This window comes from Pseudorasbora parva, chromosome 8 (genome assembly GCF_024679245.1).
Source record: "Pseudorasbora parva isolate DD20220531a chromosome 8, ASM2467924v1, whole genome shotgun sequence".
Classification (NCBI taxonomy): Eukaryota; Metazoa; Chordata; class Actinopteri; order Cypriniformes; family Gobionidae; genus Pseudorasbora; species Pseudorasbora parva.
In genome coordinates, this window is record NC_090179.1 from 27,805,719 (window position 1) to 27,821,180 (window position 15,462).

General features: G+C 38.4%; 1 protein-coding gene across 1 annotated transcript in view; it reads left to right on the forward strand.

Annotated features, from left to right (window-relative positions):
* Window positions 1-15,462, forward strand: part of dph1 (diphthamide biosynthesis 1) — a 127,876-nt gene that overhangs the window by 13,043 nt on the left and 99,371 nt on the right. Inside the window, exon 3 of the mRNA XM_067450604.1 lies at window positions 15,233-15,296. Within this exon, the coding sequence (XP_067306705.1) occupies window positions 15,233-15,296 (64 nt within the window). The remainder of the gene's footprint in view (window positions 1-15,232; window positions 15,297-15,462) is intronic.

Consider the following 15,462-nt stretch of genomic DNA (forward strand, 5'->3'; position numbering starts at 1 on the left):
CTTGACTTGATATTTGAAGGGTGCGAGGGCATATGTGCATTCACGGTCCGCGTTTAAATTCCCAGATCGGGCTGGCCAAGTAATAAAGAAAAACATTCCAATCAAACGGGGGTGGATGCGAGAGAAATCTTTGTGTTTGTTTAATAAAGACATTTTTCAAGCCCTGTGAGCGAATCCTTCTGGTTGCTGTTTCCCCACACGCTTCAAAACATTTTCCACATGTAGGGGGTACATCTGGCAGGGGAGCAGAAGCTAATTAAATATTAAAACCTTATCAAATCCTAGGGCGTTTACTTCCAAGTCTTCATTGCGGCACACCCAAAAAATCCAAGCATTCAGGAGAGAGGGTACAAAACCAGGGTACAAAATAGCCTATTACTTATTCATTATGATGATTTTTTTTAAATGTAAAAACCACGCAAACGTCATACATTTCATGATCCCTTTAAACGATTATTCTAATGTAATTTATCCAGTGAACATTAGTGTTATTTTACATTTAGTGATTGCATTTCTGTACCTGCATAATACTGTAAGGCTTAACTTTATTTGTAACTTTGTTATAGTGTATTTATAGTAGGGGTGTCCCCGACTAAGGATGTACACATTCGAATCAGAATTGTCCAATCTTTCGACTGATAGTCGAATCATTTGTGTGTGTGTGTGTGAGGTTGGGAGGGGCACATCATTAGTTAGCAGGAGGGTAAAACTATTTTTATTTTCCTTTATACACTGCACAGCACAACTTTTAATGATTAACCTATGGTGGATAAACATTCGTAAAATGTTTTCTCGTAACATTTTAAAGCCGCGATCGGAATGCAGAATCACACAAATATATAAAAGAACATTTTGATAAATAAACCTAAAAAAATACCTGCCTAGAGAGGAAAAGAACAGTTTACATGCACTTTCTTAAGCCGATCATGCCTAAAGGGGATCGCACACTGAACACGAAGCTCAGTGCCGTGTCTCTGGTATCTCACACTGGACCCGCACAAGCTCAATTTTGAGTCGATTTCTGACAGAAGAGCTGCACGATAGGTGTATCTTGTAACACCAGGTGAAGTTAGTATGTACATTGACGATTGGAAATATTATATACATTTAATATGAAACCTTGAAATGGTGCTCTGTGGCACTGGCACAGCAAGAGTTGCTCTGGCACAGCCTCCGGTGTGCATGCACTCATTAAAAACAATGTGTTAATTTTAAAGATGCGGTCCGGCGTTGAGCTTGGCGTCCAGTGTGCGACCCCCCCCCCCCCCCTTTAAAGAAGCCGCGCACTGCACGCCAAGCTTAGCGCCGCGCCATGTCTTTAAAATTTTGAGCACCCCCATATTGCCAAAATGGTATGATCTTCATTTCATAACACCTGTGAAGATTCGACTGTGAGATTGGTGGTTGAATCTGTCTCCACATATCGATGCATCGAATCTTCAACTATTTGGGGTCAACCCTAGCCTAGAAATCTAGACGCACCCTAGCGGCAGCAAATCTAATCTGCCCGCGAGTGTCGTATGTCTAGCAACTATCAATACCTTTCTGAGCTGTAATCCCCTAACTCTTGCCGGGCCAATCACATCGTGTATAGAGTCGGTGGGCGAGGCCGTAATGACGACAGCCAAGTTGCTTGCGTGCTTCTAGTAAACACAGAAACTGGAGAACGGCTGTCTTTCCAATCAGCTTTGACTGCGACTCTGGAAGACTTGGAGTTAAGCTTTTCTCTGAGAAAAGAACAAAGAATGGCACTGAAGTCATTCTTAAAAAGGGAAGATGTGTTCGGAGTTTAGCCGACCGAATACGGAGAATGTTTAATCTATCAACAAGCTCTGTTTCACCTTCGTTGCTCTGGTTGGTTGTGTACCGTATCCTATCGCGTGCAGAGGGAGTTTGAAAGACAACTGTTTATCCCGCCTCTCAGATTGAGCCCTGTCAATCGTGAGTTTCCAGACCAAACATCTTGATGTGGGTCTGGCTTGTCAGGCTAGGTCACCCCTAATTTATAGTAAAATTGTAATTTGTGTATTTGTTCTTATTTTATTACTGAATATTTACTATTTTAACATTGTTTGAACATTATTAGTTAGGCTAGTAGTTTTTGCTGTGGTATCGAAGTATTAAATTTAAAGTTCTGAAAAGTTATCCAATCCATGACCAAACCGCATCTATGTTAGCCAGCTAGATATTCAAAGGGGGGGTGAAATGCTGTTTCATGCATACTGATCTTTTTACACTGTTAAAGACATGGAATCCCATACTAAACATGGACAAAGTTTCAAAAGTTAAGGTGGACGTTTGATGGGAGTATTTCTTTGTCAAAAATACTACTTCCGGTTAGTTTCGGCAAGTTTTTTGCGATCATGCATCCCCTTTGACGTTAATGGGGCCGGAATTTCCTTGTATGGGCCGTACGGACAATTCTACCGGAAGAGCGTGAGAGAGAGAGAGGGAGAAAGTAACAGGCTACGCCCATCAAAGCGCTGGCTCGTAGGCTGCGCTGCACAGGTGATGTGCACAACTAACAATGTCACCAAAAAAGTGCGTTTTTGGTTGCCAGACCAAGACAGTCCTGCACAGATTCCCCAAAAACCCCGCGGTAAGGCAACAGTGGATGGAATATGCTTTTCCGGATCAGCAACTGAGTTGCGCGAATGTTTATATCTGTTCGCTGCATTTCGGTGCCGACTGTTTCATAAACAAGGCCCAGCTCGACGCCGGATTTTCCAATCGCCTAATGCTGAAGGATGGAACAGTCCCAACGATAAAGGTCCCAACGTTAGAACCGCAGGCTGTGAGTAAGACTGCTCAAATGTCTGTGTTTTTGCCTATGCTCATCAAGTAGCCCAAACATGATCACGTATAGTTAATTGATCAATGGAGCATGCGATGTGTAGTGCGTGTACATTTGTTTAGCTGGCCACTATATGTGTAACTTTATGCTTGTGTATTGTAAAAGCACTCCAAACAACAATACACAAAGAGTGGGGAAATATGTTGAACTAAATAAGCGCGCTTCTTCTTTCAAATGCGCTACTATTCCGTGTCTTTCTATGTAAACACTAGCCTGCCGTGCAAAACCATGTCTACACAAACCACGCGTAAACACACACACACACGTGCACAACTGCACTTCCCACATGTACACCTTCAAAGACAAAAATACGACGATATAATTCAAGTATAAATATGTAAATAACACAAGTCGCTAAGCATATTATATAGTTAGTGTATAACTTGTACCACATAGAGACGTCCTGCTCTAGTCGTTTTTGCTGCTGCTCCTGTTCAACTGCAGCCTCTGGGTCTGATTCCGGATCATAGATGTATGGCTGTATCTGATTAAAAGCCATATTTTTATTTTGAATAAAGTTTTTCCCGCTGTTAGGGATGACACAGCTTTACGACGCACTCAACACGGCGGCGCACACGTCATTATTTAGCTCCGCTCACACGATACGCCCCCACCCGCTCAGCTTTTTTCGGAAAGACTCGGAACAGCGCATCTTTCTTATATAATTATTAAAAAAATAAAGACTTTTCGGAGATATGCAGGATGCAATGCTACTCTATAGGTACTCAAGATTGACATGACACTGACTGAAACTGAGTGTTTCACCCCCCTTTCAATTGATCTTATTCATTTCTGCCTTCCAAATGTAAACATTTGGTTTAGTGTATTGTATTGACCAAATTATAAAGAGAGGATTTGCACTACGTTTGGTAAAACCTTTATTGTTGAGAGCTGCAGGGCCTTGTCTTTTTCACTTGTGTGTAGTCAAGTTGATGTATTTATTATAGGCTAAATTGTGTTTGTTATTTATTACCTGTACCTGGTCACTGTATTTACTTTGCCAGATTAGATTTGTATCAAATATGCTGAGGCATCAGCACAAACTTCATCTACTTTCGTTCCTGCTATGAAGAGAAGAAAAGCATGTAATGATAAGGATACCTCTATAACAGACGTCTTTTAAATGTACTGTAATGTTTTTTGTTGTAATGTCCTCGCGACACTGGTGTAAAGGATGAGACAGTCAGTCACTCCGACATAGACAAAATAGACAAGCTTTTCACCCACATTTTCCACACACATTTAATGTTTTTTGTTTTGTTTTTTTGTTCCATTTTCTGTCTAAAATTAGAGGTTCTAACATTGAAAACTATTTAAAAATGTTTCCATTCATTTTGAGAATTAATCAACATGATTCATTCATGGGGCATCGCTACACATATGACATCCATTAGTGCCTTCTCATACTGAAAATATTGTAAATTGTCTATTAATGCTAAAAAAATAAATAATTGAATGATCTACTGAAACAAAGAATCAAAGTTCCAGAGAAAATATGCAATTAAAGTATTAATGAAGACAAATCTGTGATGTCGCACATATTTTAATTTTCCTAAAGGTCTCGGGTTCAAATATGCATTTTTTTTTTAAAGACCAAGTAAAACCGCAATGTTATGCCAGAGGATAAATATAAGAAGCAAAGGTGCATTTTTTTCTGTGATTTTAATTATCTTTACGTGAACTGTATAGCCGTGTCATGGCTTCTTGAAGGTCAAGAGGTTTCTTTCCATTGGGAGACAGAAAGCAGCAGCAAGAGTGAGATGGAGTGTCACAAGAGCTGCTCAGCAAAAGGTAATTTTTAGGTAACAATTCATTTTCTGTGGGGTCTTCAGCATTCATAATAATAATAAGATTTTTTTTGTTCTTGAGCAGCAAATCAGCATATTAGAATGATTTCAGAAGGATGATGTGACACTAAAGACTGCAGTAATGATGCTGAAAATTCAGCTGTGCCAATAAATTACAAAAGAAAACTTTATTTAAAATTGTAATAATATTTCACAGTAGTCTTGATTTTGATCAAGTAAATGCACCCCTCTGATGATTCTAGGCTACAGCCCCTTCTGCTCAGGTCTAGCATCACTTCTGGTTAATTCTTGTCGCTCCTATGTTTCTGTTGTTCTTATCTGGCTCAGTAGGCTTCATCAGAGCTGCACAAACATCTGTTTGTATGTTCATTTCACATAATGAGGATGTATTGGTTGCCTGACTGATTATTTGTGCGTTTTTTCTGGCCTAAGGATAGCAATGATGAATGCACACGTTCGTAAAGATGACTTACCTCACAAATTAATTCATTCTTGTGTTTGAATAATTAGTCCACGGTATCTTGAAATAAATGATAATAATGCAAGCTCTGTGTGCTGGTCTGTCTGTTTGTATTTACCAACACACCGATGGAAGTGCAGGAAAGTGTTAAGATGTGATGTTCATTCAGAGATAAACCTCTCTCAGAACCATAGAGAAAAAATACATTTTAAACCATTTTTAAAAAAAGGGATACTTCACTGCTTTTTCATATTAAACTGTTATTCCCTTAACTAAAACGAGTTGATACATATACCTCTCCCGTCTGAGTGCGTGCACTTAATCTCTCTGACGCGCAGTGACATTCTGATAGCATTTAGCTTAGCCCACTAAGCCCAGTTCATTCACTATGGTACCAAACAGAGATTAAGTTAGAAGCGACCAAACACCTCCACGTTTTCCCAGTTTAAATACAGTTACATAAATAGTTGAATGATCAAGTATGGTGACACAAAATAAAACGTGGCGCTTTTTTAATCGGATTAAAAAGGAGAACTATAATGTATGGCGGAAAAGCACTTCTAAGAGTACTTCGACTCGGCACAGTAAAACTTCCCGCCTGAAAAATCCTCCCTCACATCTCCCCCTCCCCCCTATTGACAGAGATGAGAGATGGAGGGGGAGATGTGAGGGAGGATTTTTCAGGCGGGAAGTTTTACTGCGTCGAGTCGAAGTACTCTCAGAAGTGCTATTCCGCCATATATTATAGTTCTCCTTTTTAATCCACTTAAAAAAGCGCCATGTTTTATTTTGTGTAAATAAAACGTAAAACGAATTTGACCTTTGTTCGGTACCATAGTGAATGAACTGGGCTTAGTGGGCTAAGCTAAATGCTATCAGAATGTCACTGCGCGTCAGAGAGATTAAGTGCACGCACTGAGACAAAAGAGAGGTGTGTATTAACTGAGCTTAGTTAAGGGAATAACAGTTTAATATGAAAAAGTGGTGAAGTATCCCTTTAAAGCTAAAGTGTGCGTCAGTGCCAATAGTGGCTGTTTTAACCAGAACACACCCACCATCTGTTATTGGCTGGCCAAGGTAGTCCCGCCCCCCAACTTTTTCTGTTTCACATGATAGCTTTTACAGTCTAGTATAGTCTATTGTAGAAGGGCTGGAATGCCATGTTAACAATTGTAATTTACAATATTTTTACCTAATTATAACATACCTCATTCTATCTGATTCATTTTTATTGTAGCAGCTGTGCTCTTTCAGTCATTCAGAGAGTTCGATGAGGGCTAACATTTTATGTCAGTCCTTGTGGCGTGGTAACAGGTGTAGCCGAACACACCAAGCACATTTTCTCTGTGTGTGTTTGTGCAGTCCATTGGGGGTTCTGGCATTTTGGCATTTCCTTGAGCTTCTATGACATTTCTGGATATGCAGTGTACAAATGTGTGCTCACTTAGCCCTGGGCCAGCGTCGGGCCTCCTTAGCGAGATGGAGGTTGTCAACAGCCGGTCGAGTATGGATGGATGGAGAGATTTGTCAGGCAAGGCTGTACTGAGCTGAATAACCTTTTACTGTTAATAAACTCGCCCTTTCCCAGGTAATGACCTGTCTGTGTCTGTCCGGACTGAAGGGGGCCAGTCTTTTAACCTTTCATCAGAGAGTTGCTACGCCCTGCTGTATTCCCCCTTCCTTTCATCCATCACTCTTCCTGGCTGCTCTTTTGCTTGTCTGCACTCAAAACAAATTGCTTGTGTTCTTTTTTTTAAACTTTTCTCCGTTCATATTTATTGCTTGTTTCTTCCCAGCTGAGACACATTCGTGTAATTTCACAGTTTCTTAAAAGATGGTGTGAATTCTAAGTAGAGAATATGTCTTTGATGCATGTCTTCAATAGCAGGGTTCGACAATGCATTTTTTTTTTAAACGTTTCAGTATGGTTCCACAAACATAAAATTATTTAACAAATGTAAAATTAGCAATTTATAAATAGTAAATTATTTTGTATGTGTCTCTGTAACATTCAGTTAAAGGGTTAGTTCACCCAAAAATGAAAATTCAGTCATTAATTACTTACCTTAATGTCGTTCGACACCCCTAAGTCCTCCGTTCACCTTCAGAACACAAATGAAGATATGTTTGTTAAAATCCAATGGCTCAGAAAGGCCTTTATTGACACCAATGTCATTTCCTCTCTCAAGACCCATAAAAGGCACTAAAGATGTCATTACAAAGTCCATCTCACTACAGTGGCTCTACAATAATTTTGTGAAGCGACGAGAATAGTTTTTGTGTCAAAAGATCAAGGAAAATTAGATTTCTTAATTCATAACCTTCTTTAAGTAGTATGAGAGTAGTATGAGAGAGAACAATAGCGATGCCTTGCTTCACCAGCACCACTAATAATAGCTGAGAGCTGTATGTCTGTGTAACCCAATGTCCACTATAAATTCATAAGCTCCATTTTTCTGGAAAATGATGACATCTGGTGCAAAACACTACTCATTATGCCAAAAAGACAACTTCAATTAAAACTTCCATGCTTACATGACTTTCACAGTCGTTTTCACAATTTTCACTTGGACCATTGTGATATATATATATAGTTTACCTGATTTACAACATTACTTTGAGGGTATATTTAAGCTGAACATGCAACAATGTTCAATAGCTCACAGAAACCACATTTTTTCCAAAACTGGAGAATGCATCACTGGTCAGATGTGTCAGAAACTGGACAGAAACTCTCTCACGCTGGAGGGAATGCCATGTTTTGGATGGAATGATTATGGTTGTAATTGATTTTACTGCAGTGATCCAGCATATTTAAATAATTCATACAGCAGACTACACTGCTGACAGTAGGCCTCTATGTATTTCAGTACTAAGATGAGGCCAATAATTTGTAATGTAAAATTAAATATTGAAAATATTCAAATATTGGCTTGATTTTAAAAGCTCTTATTAGTGTAGCAGAGTCAAAAGTTGAATAATTAGATGAGGAGAGATGGAATAGAAAATATGGTATAATTCATTCTCATTTATTGACTGACAGAAAAGGCTCCTAGCTGGATAGGTCACACTCGTATGGCATCATTATGACCTGATAGACATGTACAATGGTGATAATTGAAAATTTCACTCGTCCTTTCTTTCACTATTCATTCTATATAGTATATGTAACTGATACAATTTTAGGGCATGAGTCTGTTTCCAAGACAACAGCACAACATATCTAAGAAGGATGCTGGAGTCCAATGAGGAAGAGAGAGAGAGAAAAAAAAGACTATTTAGACATGTGTAATGTTCTGAAGTTCATCAACCACCTAATTTGAAGAGTCAGTGATACAATCATTTCAGAAAAATGTGCAGCGCAAAAACATGATCTCATTAGACTATGCTAGAATAGGCTGATCTCTCTTTAGATGTTCTTTTAACTTCTTTTTTTCAATATTAAATATCCATGCAAAGTTAATTTGTCACCTTAGAAAAGGGATTTTATTCAAGATAAGATAAATATCTCCAAAATTAGGCATAATAGCATATTATGTCATCTTATGTTTTAATTTTATAAAGTAAAATATTTAGATATCATCACTGTTAATAGGTTGAAGTTAACAGCTTTGCATGTTTTAGTAATATAGTCTCTTATTAAATTATCATTTAATTGAGTTTAACAGTACAGATATGTACGACAGTGTCCACAGGTCAGTGCCAATTGATTTTTCTTAGTTTAAGACATTGTAATGGGTCCAACAATGGTATACCACTCAGCTTTTGTAACGTCCACGGACACATTATCATTTCTGTTGTTTTATGCACATTCATTTCACACTGATTTAATTTCCTCTTTCACAGAATTTAACCATACATGCATTTCCACCCTAAGTGATGGCTTTTTGTTTTGCACTGTGTTGAGTTCTCCCAAGAAGTAGAAAGTGCATCTTTTGTCACTGTTTTTAGGTATGGTGTAAATTTAGTGTGACAAGCAAGTTATTGCAGCTGTTAAAATGGTTAGCTTGTCTGAAACCGTGCCAACTTTGCTTTTATGCTTCATGCCAACTTTTCCAGCTGCTGAGAGTGATTTATATGCAGTATATCTTGAATGTGTGCATATGAGTTTACCCGACCACCACTTATCTCAGAACATGCACCTAGTTGTTATGTTGTGTAGCGTTTTATATCATCACAAACAGTGTTGTGCAAGTTACTTCCAAACTGTAATATATTATAGATTACTTATTACTGCTATTTAAAAGTAATTCATTACATTACAATATTACTGTCTCAGAATTGTAATGCGTTACATTACTCCTGTATTACTTTTGAGTTACTTTCACCAAAATAACTTCAGAAATAGCTCTTAACATTCTAAAATGTAGGCAGAGAGCAATTTACATCCAGTAGAAGGCGATATGATGAAGAATAATGACATGGGCCATCCAGGCTAACAATAGAGAATTGGCAAAAAAGTGAATGCTCAAGACAATGCAAGAAATCATGACGATCCAACTCTGTTATAAGTATTATTTTAAAGGTAAAGTGATTATCTGGAAATATCTGGGAATAGATTCTGTTCATAGACACAACAGAACTGTGTAAACTCTAAGTTATGACAATATGCGCATTTGTTCTTTTCTTATTGTTGCGATATTTGCGAGATAGTTATTTCGGTTTTAGAAAAAGGTTGTATTTGACTGCATTTGAATATACGTTCTTGTCCTTATCTCTGATAAACTAAGCAATGTGCATCCATCTCGCGAATGTACAGTAGGGATGAGACGGTGGGGACATGTTCCCATCGGTTAATCAAAGTGTGATGACATCACCGGTATCTGGGCTTTGAAATCACTAGTCTATTTAACCGAAAGGAACATGCGCACTGCCGTTTGGGCATTAATAACGGGAGCGGATGCAAAGCGAGTGCTTTCAAAGACTTCTTATAAAAGTTAAGCGTCCATATGAACTGAAAACGCACCAGTGCGCGCACACCATGAATGACAGCTCGTTAGTAAATGCGCGCTCTGTGCGGACAAGCAGATTTTAGTTTCGGTTTAAAATTAGCCTATTATTGTTAATGAAATACACAACACAATGACAAACCCCCTTTAATAGGCGCTTTTACATTTCACTTTGAAACCAAATCTTCCGCGATCATCTGTCAGCTCAAGATCACATGTTCGGCTCATGCTGAGCAGACACCTTCCGTTTTTATTTGAACGGCCTATTCTCTAACTGAACTAAATTACTTTATTACTATAAAAAATCTAAACGACGGTGTCACGGTGTGCAGTAGTCTTATTCTGTCATCTTCACCCAAGTGTTGTTTATAGGCATTAGGCCTATAGTTTGGCTCAGCAGCGCGCGCCTTGTCTCTCGTCCGTTCTTCGACGCGCTTGTCGTTGTGCTATTCTTTGAAACGACAGAGCCTTTAAACCTTCTTTAGCCACTTTTCCACTGGCCAGCGCGAGCACAGAGGCTGAAAACATGCCTGCGGCACTTCTGTAAAATCCGCAATAAACATTTACGTCTTCACTGGACTACACACAATATCCAAATGCACACCAGCAAGAGGGAGATGAATTGAAGTACTGAATTGAAGGAAAATGAAGTAAATCGCTATACAAAAATATATCAGAAGCTGTCATTTAGTATTTAATTACTAACCTGGACACCACACGCGGCTATTGAATGACCACGAACAGGTAATAACTTGCATTTTTCATGCGTTAATGTATCGCGCCTTTTTTTCCTTTTCCTTTTTTAATTTATTGTAATTGGGGGGGGGCGTTTATTGTAAACGCAAGCGTTACTGGAAATGTACCGAGTAAAATATTACTGAAAATTGATTAGTAATGCCTTACACTACTGCGTTACAGCAAAAAGTAATAAGTTACTGTAATGTATTACTTTTGTAATGCGTTACTCCCAACACTGATCATAAATGCAAACTTCTCACCTTTTAGTCAGAACTAGGTTTAGTCTCACCTTTTAGAGATCAAAATTTGATGGGAATGTGGTTGGGGGGGTCTGAGAGGACTGTTAGATTCATGCCTTCTCAGTTGTCCAAAAAAATCTGCTCCTGGCTTCGCACATGGCAACGCTTCTGGAAAGAGTGAATGCACGACTAAAGAAAGCCATCTCCGCAAGGTCTGTCCGCATGCCTTAACCTAATAATATCATAAAGTAACCTTAAAGGTGCACTATGTAGTATTTTTGCAGTAAAATACCCCAAAACCACTAGGCCGGTGTTATATATTTTGTTCAGTTAAGTACCTGCAATATCCCAAATGTTTCCAACTATTTGTACATTGTGAGAAAATTGCTATTTTAACTAAGGACCGGGACGTTTCAGCATTGCGTTTGAGGGAGTCGCCTGTCAATTGTGTCATATCTGCGCTACCCTCGGTTTCGGGTTTTACTTGGCAGGAGCGCTTTACTCTTAACTGTGTGAACAAGTGAACGCACGGAGTAACGTCATAACATCATTTTAAACACACTTAAATGTATCTAATATGATAAACAGAGCTGCGTTATCTCATAATCATAACCGGAAGAGCGGATCAGTGCAGGCGCCCGGCGAATGTGTCCCGTCCCGTCATAATAAAAGTCCCGATATTTGCGAGGCGGGTATTTGTTTAACAATTGTTTCAGCAGCTGTGCTCAGGTCCACAACACTCGGCCCTGCTCGGCTTTACTCTACAGTAACGTTAATAACCGCATGCGTGAACGTGATTTCTGATCGAGCCCTATTTTCCACCGGCTCTGAGGTGAAGACCACATCTCCCAAGATACTGTGCTCAAACTTTGCGTCATCAAACTGCGCATTTGTTTTGAATAGGCGCCCTCCAGTGGATGGAAAGTTGCATAGTGCACCTTTAATTTAACTGGCATGGTAAACAATATATAAAGCTTGGGACTGTTAATTAGATAACATTGCCTATGCAAAGCGACGGAGAAAAATCTAAGACAGCAATTCTGACGACTTTTGCGTTGTTGTAAAATATATATAATAATAGCTGGTGTCCACCACCACTCCGTCAACATTTTTGCAAAATTTGGGAAACCTAATAGTATCTCAGACTGAATGATACATCTCGGATTGACGGTCGAACAAAAAACATCAAGCTCTGATCGCATTTGTATTGCGATTAGAACACGATTTGCAATATTTTGAAAATAAATAACATTGAGGAGTCTTTGAAAAATTGTGTCTATTCACATTGTCATTTCAGATGTGTTCGAAGATTTTGCGACTTGAGCATAGTTATGCTAGTTATTTATTTACAATTATTTATGTCTTTTACATGATTACCAGATCTAGTCTGAATAAATAAGCACAGAAAGGCCAGATCCAGAGCTGCTGTGTGGTGTTAATACATGATCACACCCTCATGATCCTCATCATCAAAGTAGCCGGTGTAATCCACATCTGGTAGCCGAGTGTTGTTCTTTGCTCGGGTTTTAACAGAAAGGGAAAAAAATGCTGTTTTAAATCGCTTTAAACAGATGTGATAGCTGATTTGAACAAGTGATGTTCCACGGCGGCATCCTGCTTCAACTTCGTCATCGCGGAAAGCCCGACCTATTGTTTCTGATTGGTGCCGCAATTTTGATGGATTAGAAATGAGTTTGAATGAGCTCTTTGCAAGACTCAGTTCAGACCAAATCTAAATTTGCCAGTTGTCTGGGTCTTCCCAGGCTAGTTGTTATCATTATTCCCACCAAATCCAACATACTTTTTTTATTTAAACAGTTTGTACTCTTTGCACACAAGATATTCTGTGCAATTTCATAGTGATAGGGTTTGAAATAAATACCCAGCAAATGCGGGTAAAAATGGAGGGTAACAATGTCAAATCACTAGGATATGTAGTGAGTTATGTTTCAAAAGTTATGTCATGTCAAATTACTGGTGAAGTTTATGTAATCTGTGCTGATTTACTGTACATTCTCAACTCATGAGTTTATATGAATATTAAATTAGCTGAATTGAGAATCGATTGCGTATATTCTCCTGCTTATTACACAACCGGCACTAAGCAGCAAATAGTCACTTGTTTGTTTGATTTAAAGGGTATACCTTAGGAACACGAGAACTGTTTTTTTTTTTTTTTTTTTCTGTTTTGCTTTAGTTATTTTTTCTGCCCTTCTAAACATCTTATTTTTGAGATTGTCAAACATTCAGTGTAGAGCACAACACCGTGATAATGCATAACCGTAATTTCTTAATGTACCACTGCTGCAATAAGCAGAACATTGTTTTTCCTCAGAGACAATGAACATTTTTAGGTTCATGTTCAACCTAAGCATGGTCCAGATAAAAATAGCCAGTACTCTGTTTCTTTGAACAAATTCGTTTCTCTACAAATTGTTGGCTGCATTTCATGATTGAAACTGGTTGCTCATAATGAGGCATGACTTTTGGGTTTTGGCATTGTGTGAGCACAAGACAGAGGCCAATTGCATGTCTCACACCAAATGCGTGAGAGTTGACAACCCTGTCTAAAGTATTGTACTGTGGTTTCCTTAAATAATTAGCTGCTGTAGTAGTGCTCAGATTTTTCTTGTGATATAGCTCAGTACACATAAAATCATTATTAACTGCTGAACAGAAGGTAAGGTATTGTGTTTTTATCTCCACAAATATTTTAATTGTTTTAAAGGCTTATAGCCTACTCATTTGTTGAGTGGGTGACCCGATATTAAAATAGTGGGACACAATATTATTTTAATTACATTTAGTTCTCCATACAAATAAAATGCAATGTTTAATTTAATTATTTATTTATTTATTCTTTTAGTTATTTTTTATTCATTTATGAGTTTATTAAAATAAAAGAGTTGTGGATTTATTTAAATGTGCCTCTCTCCTGAATGCTCGATTCTTATTGGCGTGCCACACTGAAGACTTGGAAGTAAATGCCCACTACTATGATTGGATAACAGTTTTGCATATTATAATGTGTTTTGACTCCCTTCCCCAGTAAACGTGGGGAATTGTTTTGAAAGCGTCCAATGTGGAAAAATTGCAACTGTAATGATTCGCCCATATATGTTTGACCCTGCGTCTGATCCTGAATCGCAGGACAATGAACCAAGAACACCTCAATTAGAAAGGATATTAAAGCCTGTGACAGCCTGGTAAGTTATACTTGATTAGGTTTATTTCTAATGTAACTGTAACAATGCAAGACTATCACAAATAAAATAAAAACATGTTGAACCATTCCTGTCGGATCCAATATTGAAGGCACAGCATTGTGTAATCTGGATATGTCTGCAGTATTGACCTGTGTCTTTTTTTACAAGCGATTCCAAACGTGCATTGTCTTCCCCACGTGAGCTGGATCTTCATTAATAACAAAGTTCAAGCACTCATTTCTAATATTAGAATCCGAAGGAAGCTTATGCAGGTACTTTGTTCTTCCTCAACCAGGCACAGCGTAATATCTTAATATCTCTTCTGCATGTTTATTGCTCGGTAGCACGATCCGTTTAGCTCCACAAGTTGGCTGGCAGGGCTACAGAACCAGGCGTATATATTTATTGAGGCAGCATTTCAGCATAAGATGACGTCAAGGGTCAACATATTCTGAGATTGAGCGTTTTCTCAGCCCACTGTCAATAACGGCTTTTCTTTTACTTACAAGGAACTTTTCAGCTCCGAATCTTATCTTATTCTTATATCACCATTAACTTTTATATATCAAAGGCTCAAGGGAAAGTTGATTTTCTCAGTTCATCACCCCTTTGATTTATTTATTCTCACAGGCTTTGTGCTCAATATTCTGAATCTGAGAACTATGAAAATGTTTGTAAGAGTATTTTTTTATCTTAACTTTTTTTTAAAGAAACTTGTCCATTGGAATGGATTTTTTTTATTTTTATTGATTTTTAGCAGAGTTTATTTATTAATTGCTAAAATATTTAAATACAAATATAAAATATTTCCAGTGTTATTAAGGTTTGTTTTTGGCCGTATTGGTATGGTACATCCCTAGTTTATATTTTGCACATCAGAATGCATGATTTGCCAGACCGATATGCAGGAGGCCAGTGCAGCTGGCATTTATATTGTATTATATTGCACTGACTGGACTCTCTGTCTTTGACCGGCAGTGGCCTTGCAGTTGCCCGAGGGTCTGCAGATGTTTGCCTGTGTGATCGCTGACATCATTGAGAGGTGGGTACCATATACATTCACACAGTCTTCCTCACGCAGTGCACCTCAGGACTGTGGACCGGCCTGGGTAGATGTCCTTGGTTAAATGAGTGTTTGAGTCTGCAAAAGACCTCTGCGCTCATTAAAAAAATGCATCATCATTCCCCGCTATAGCCTGTATCTGAGG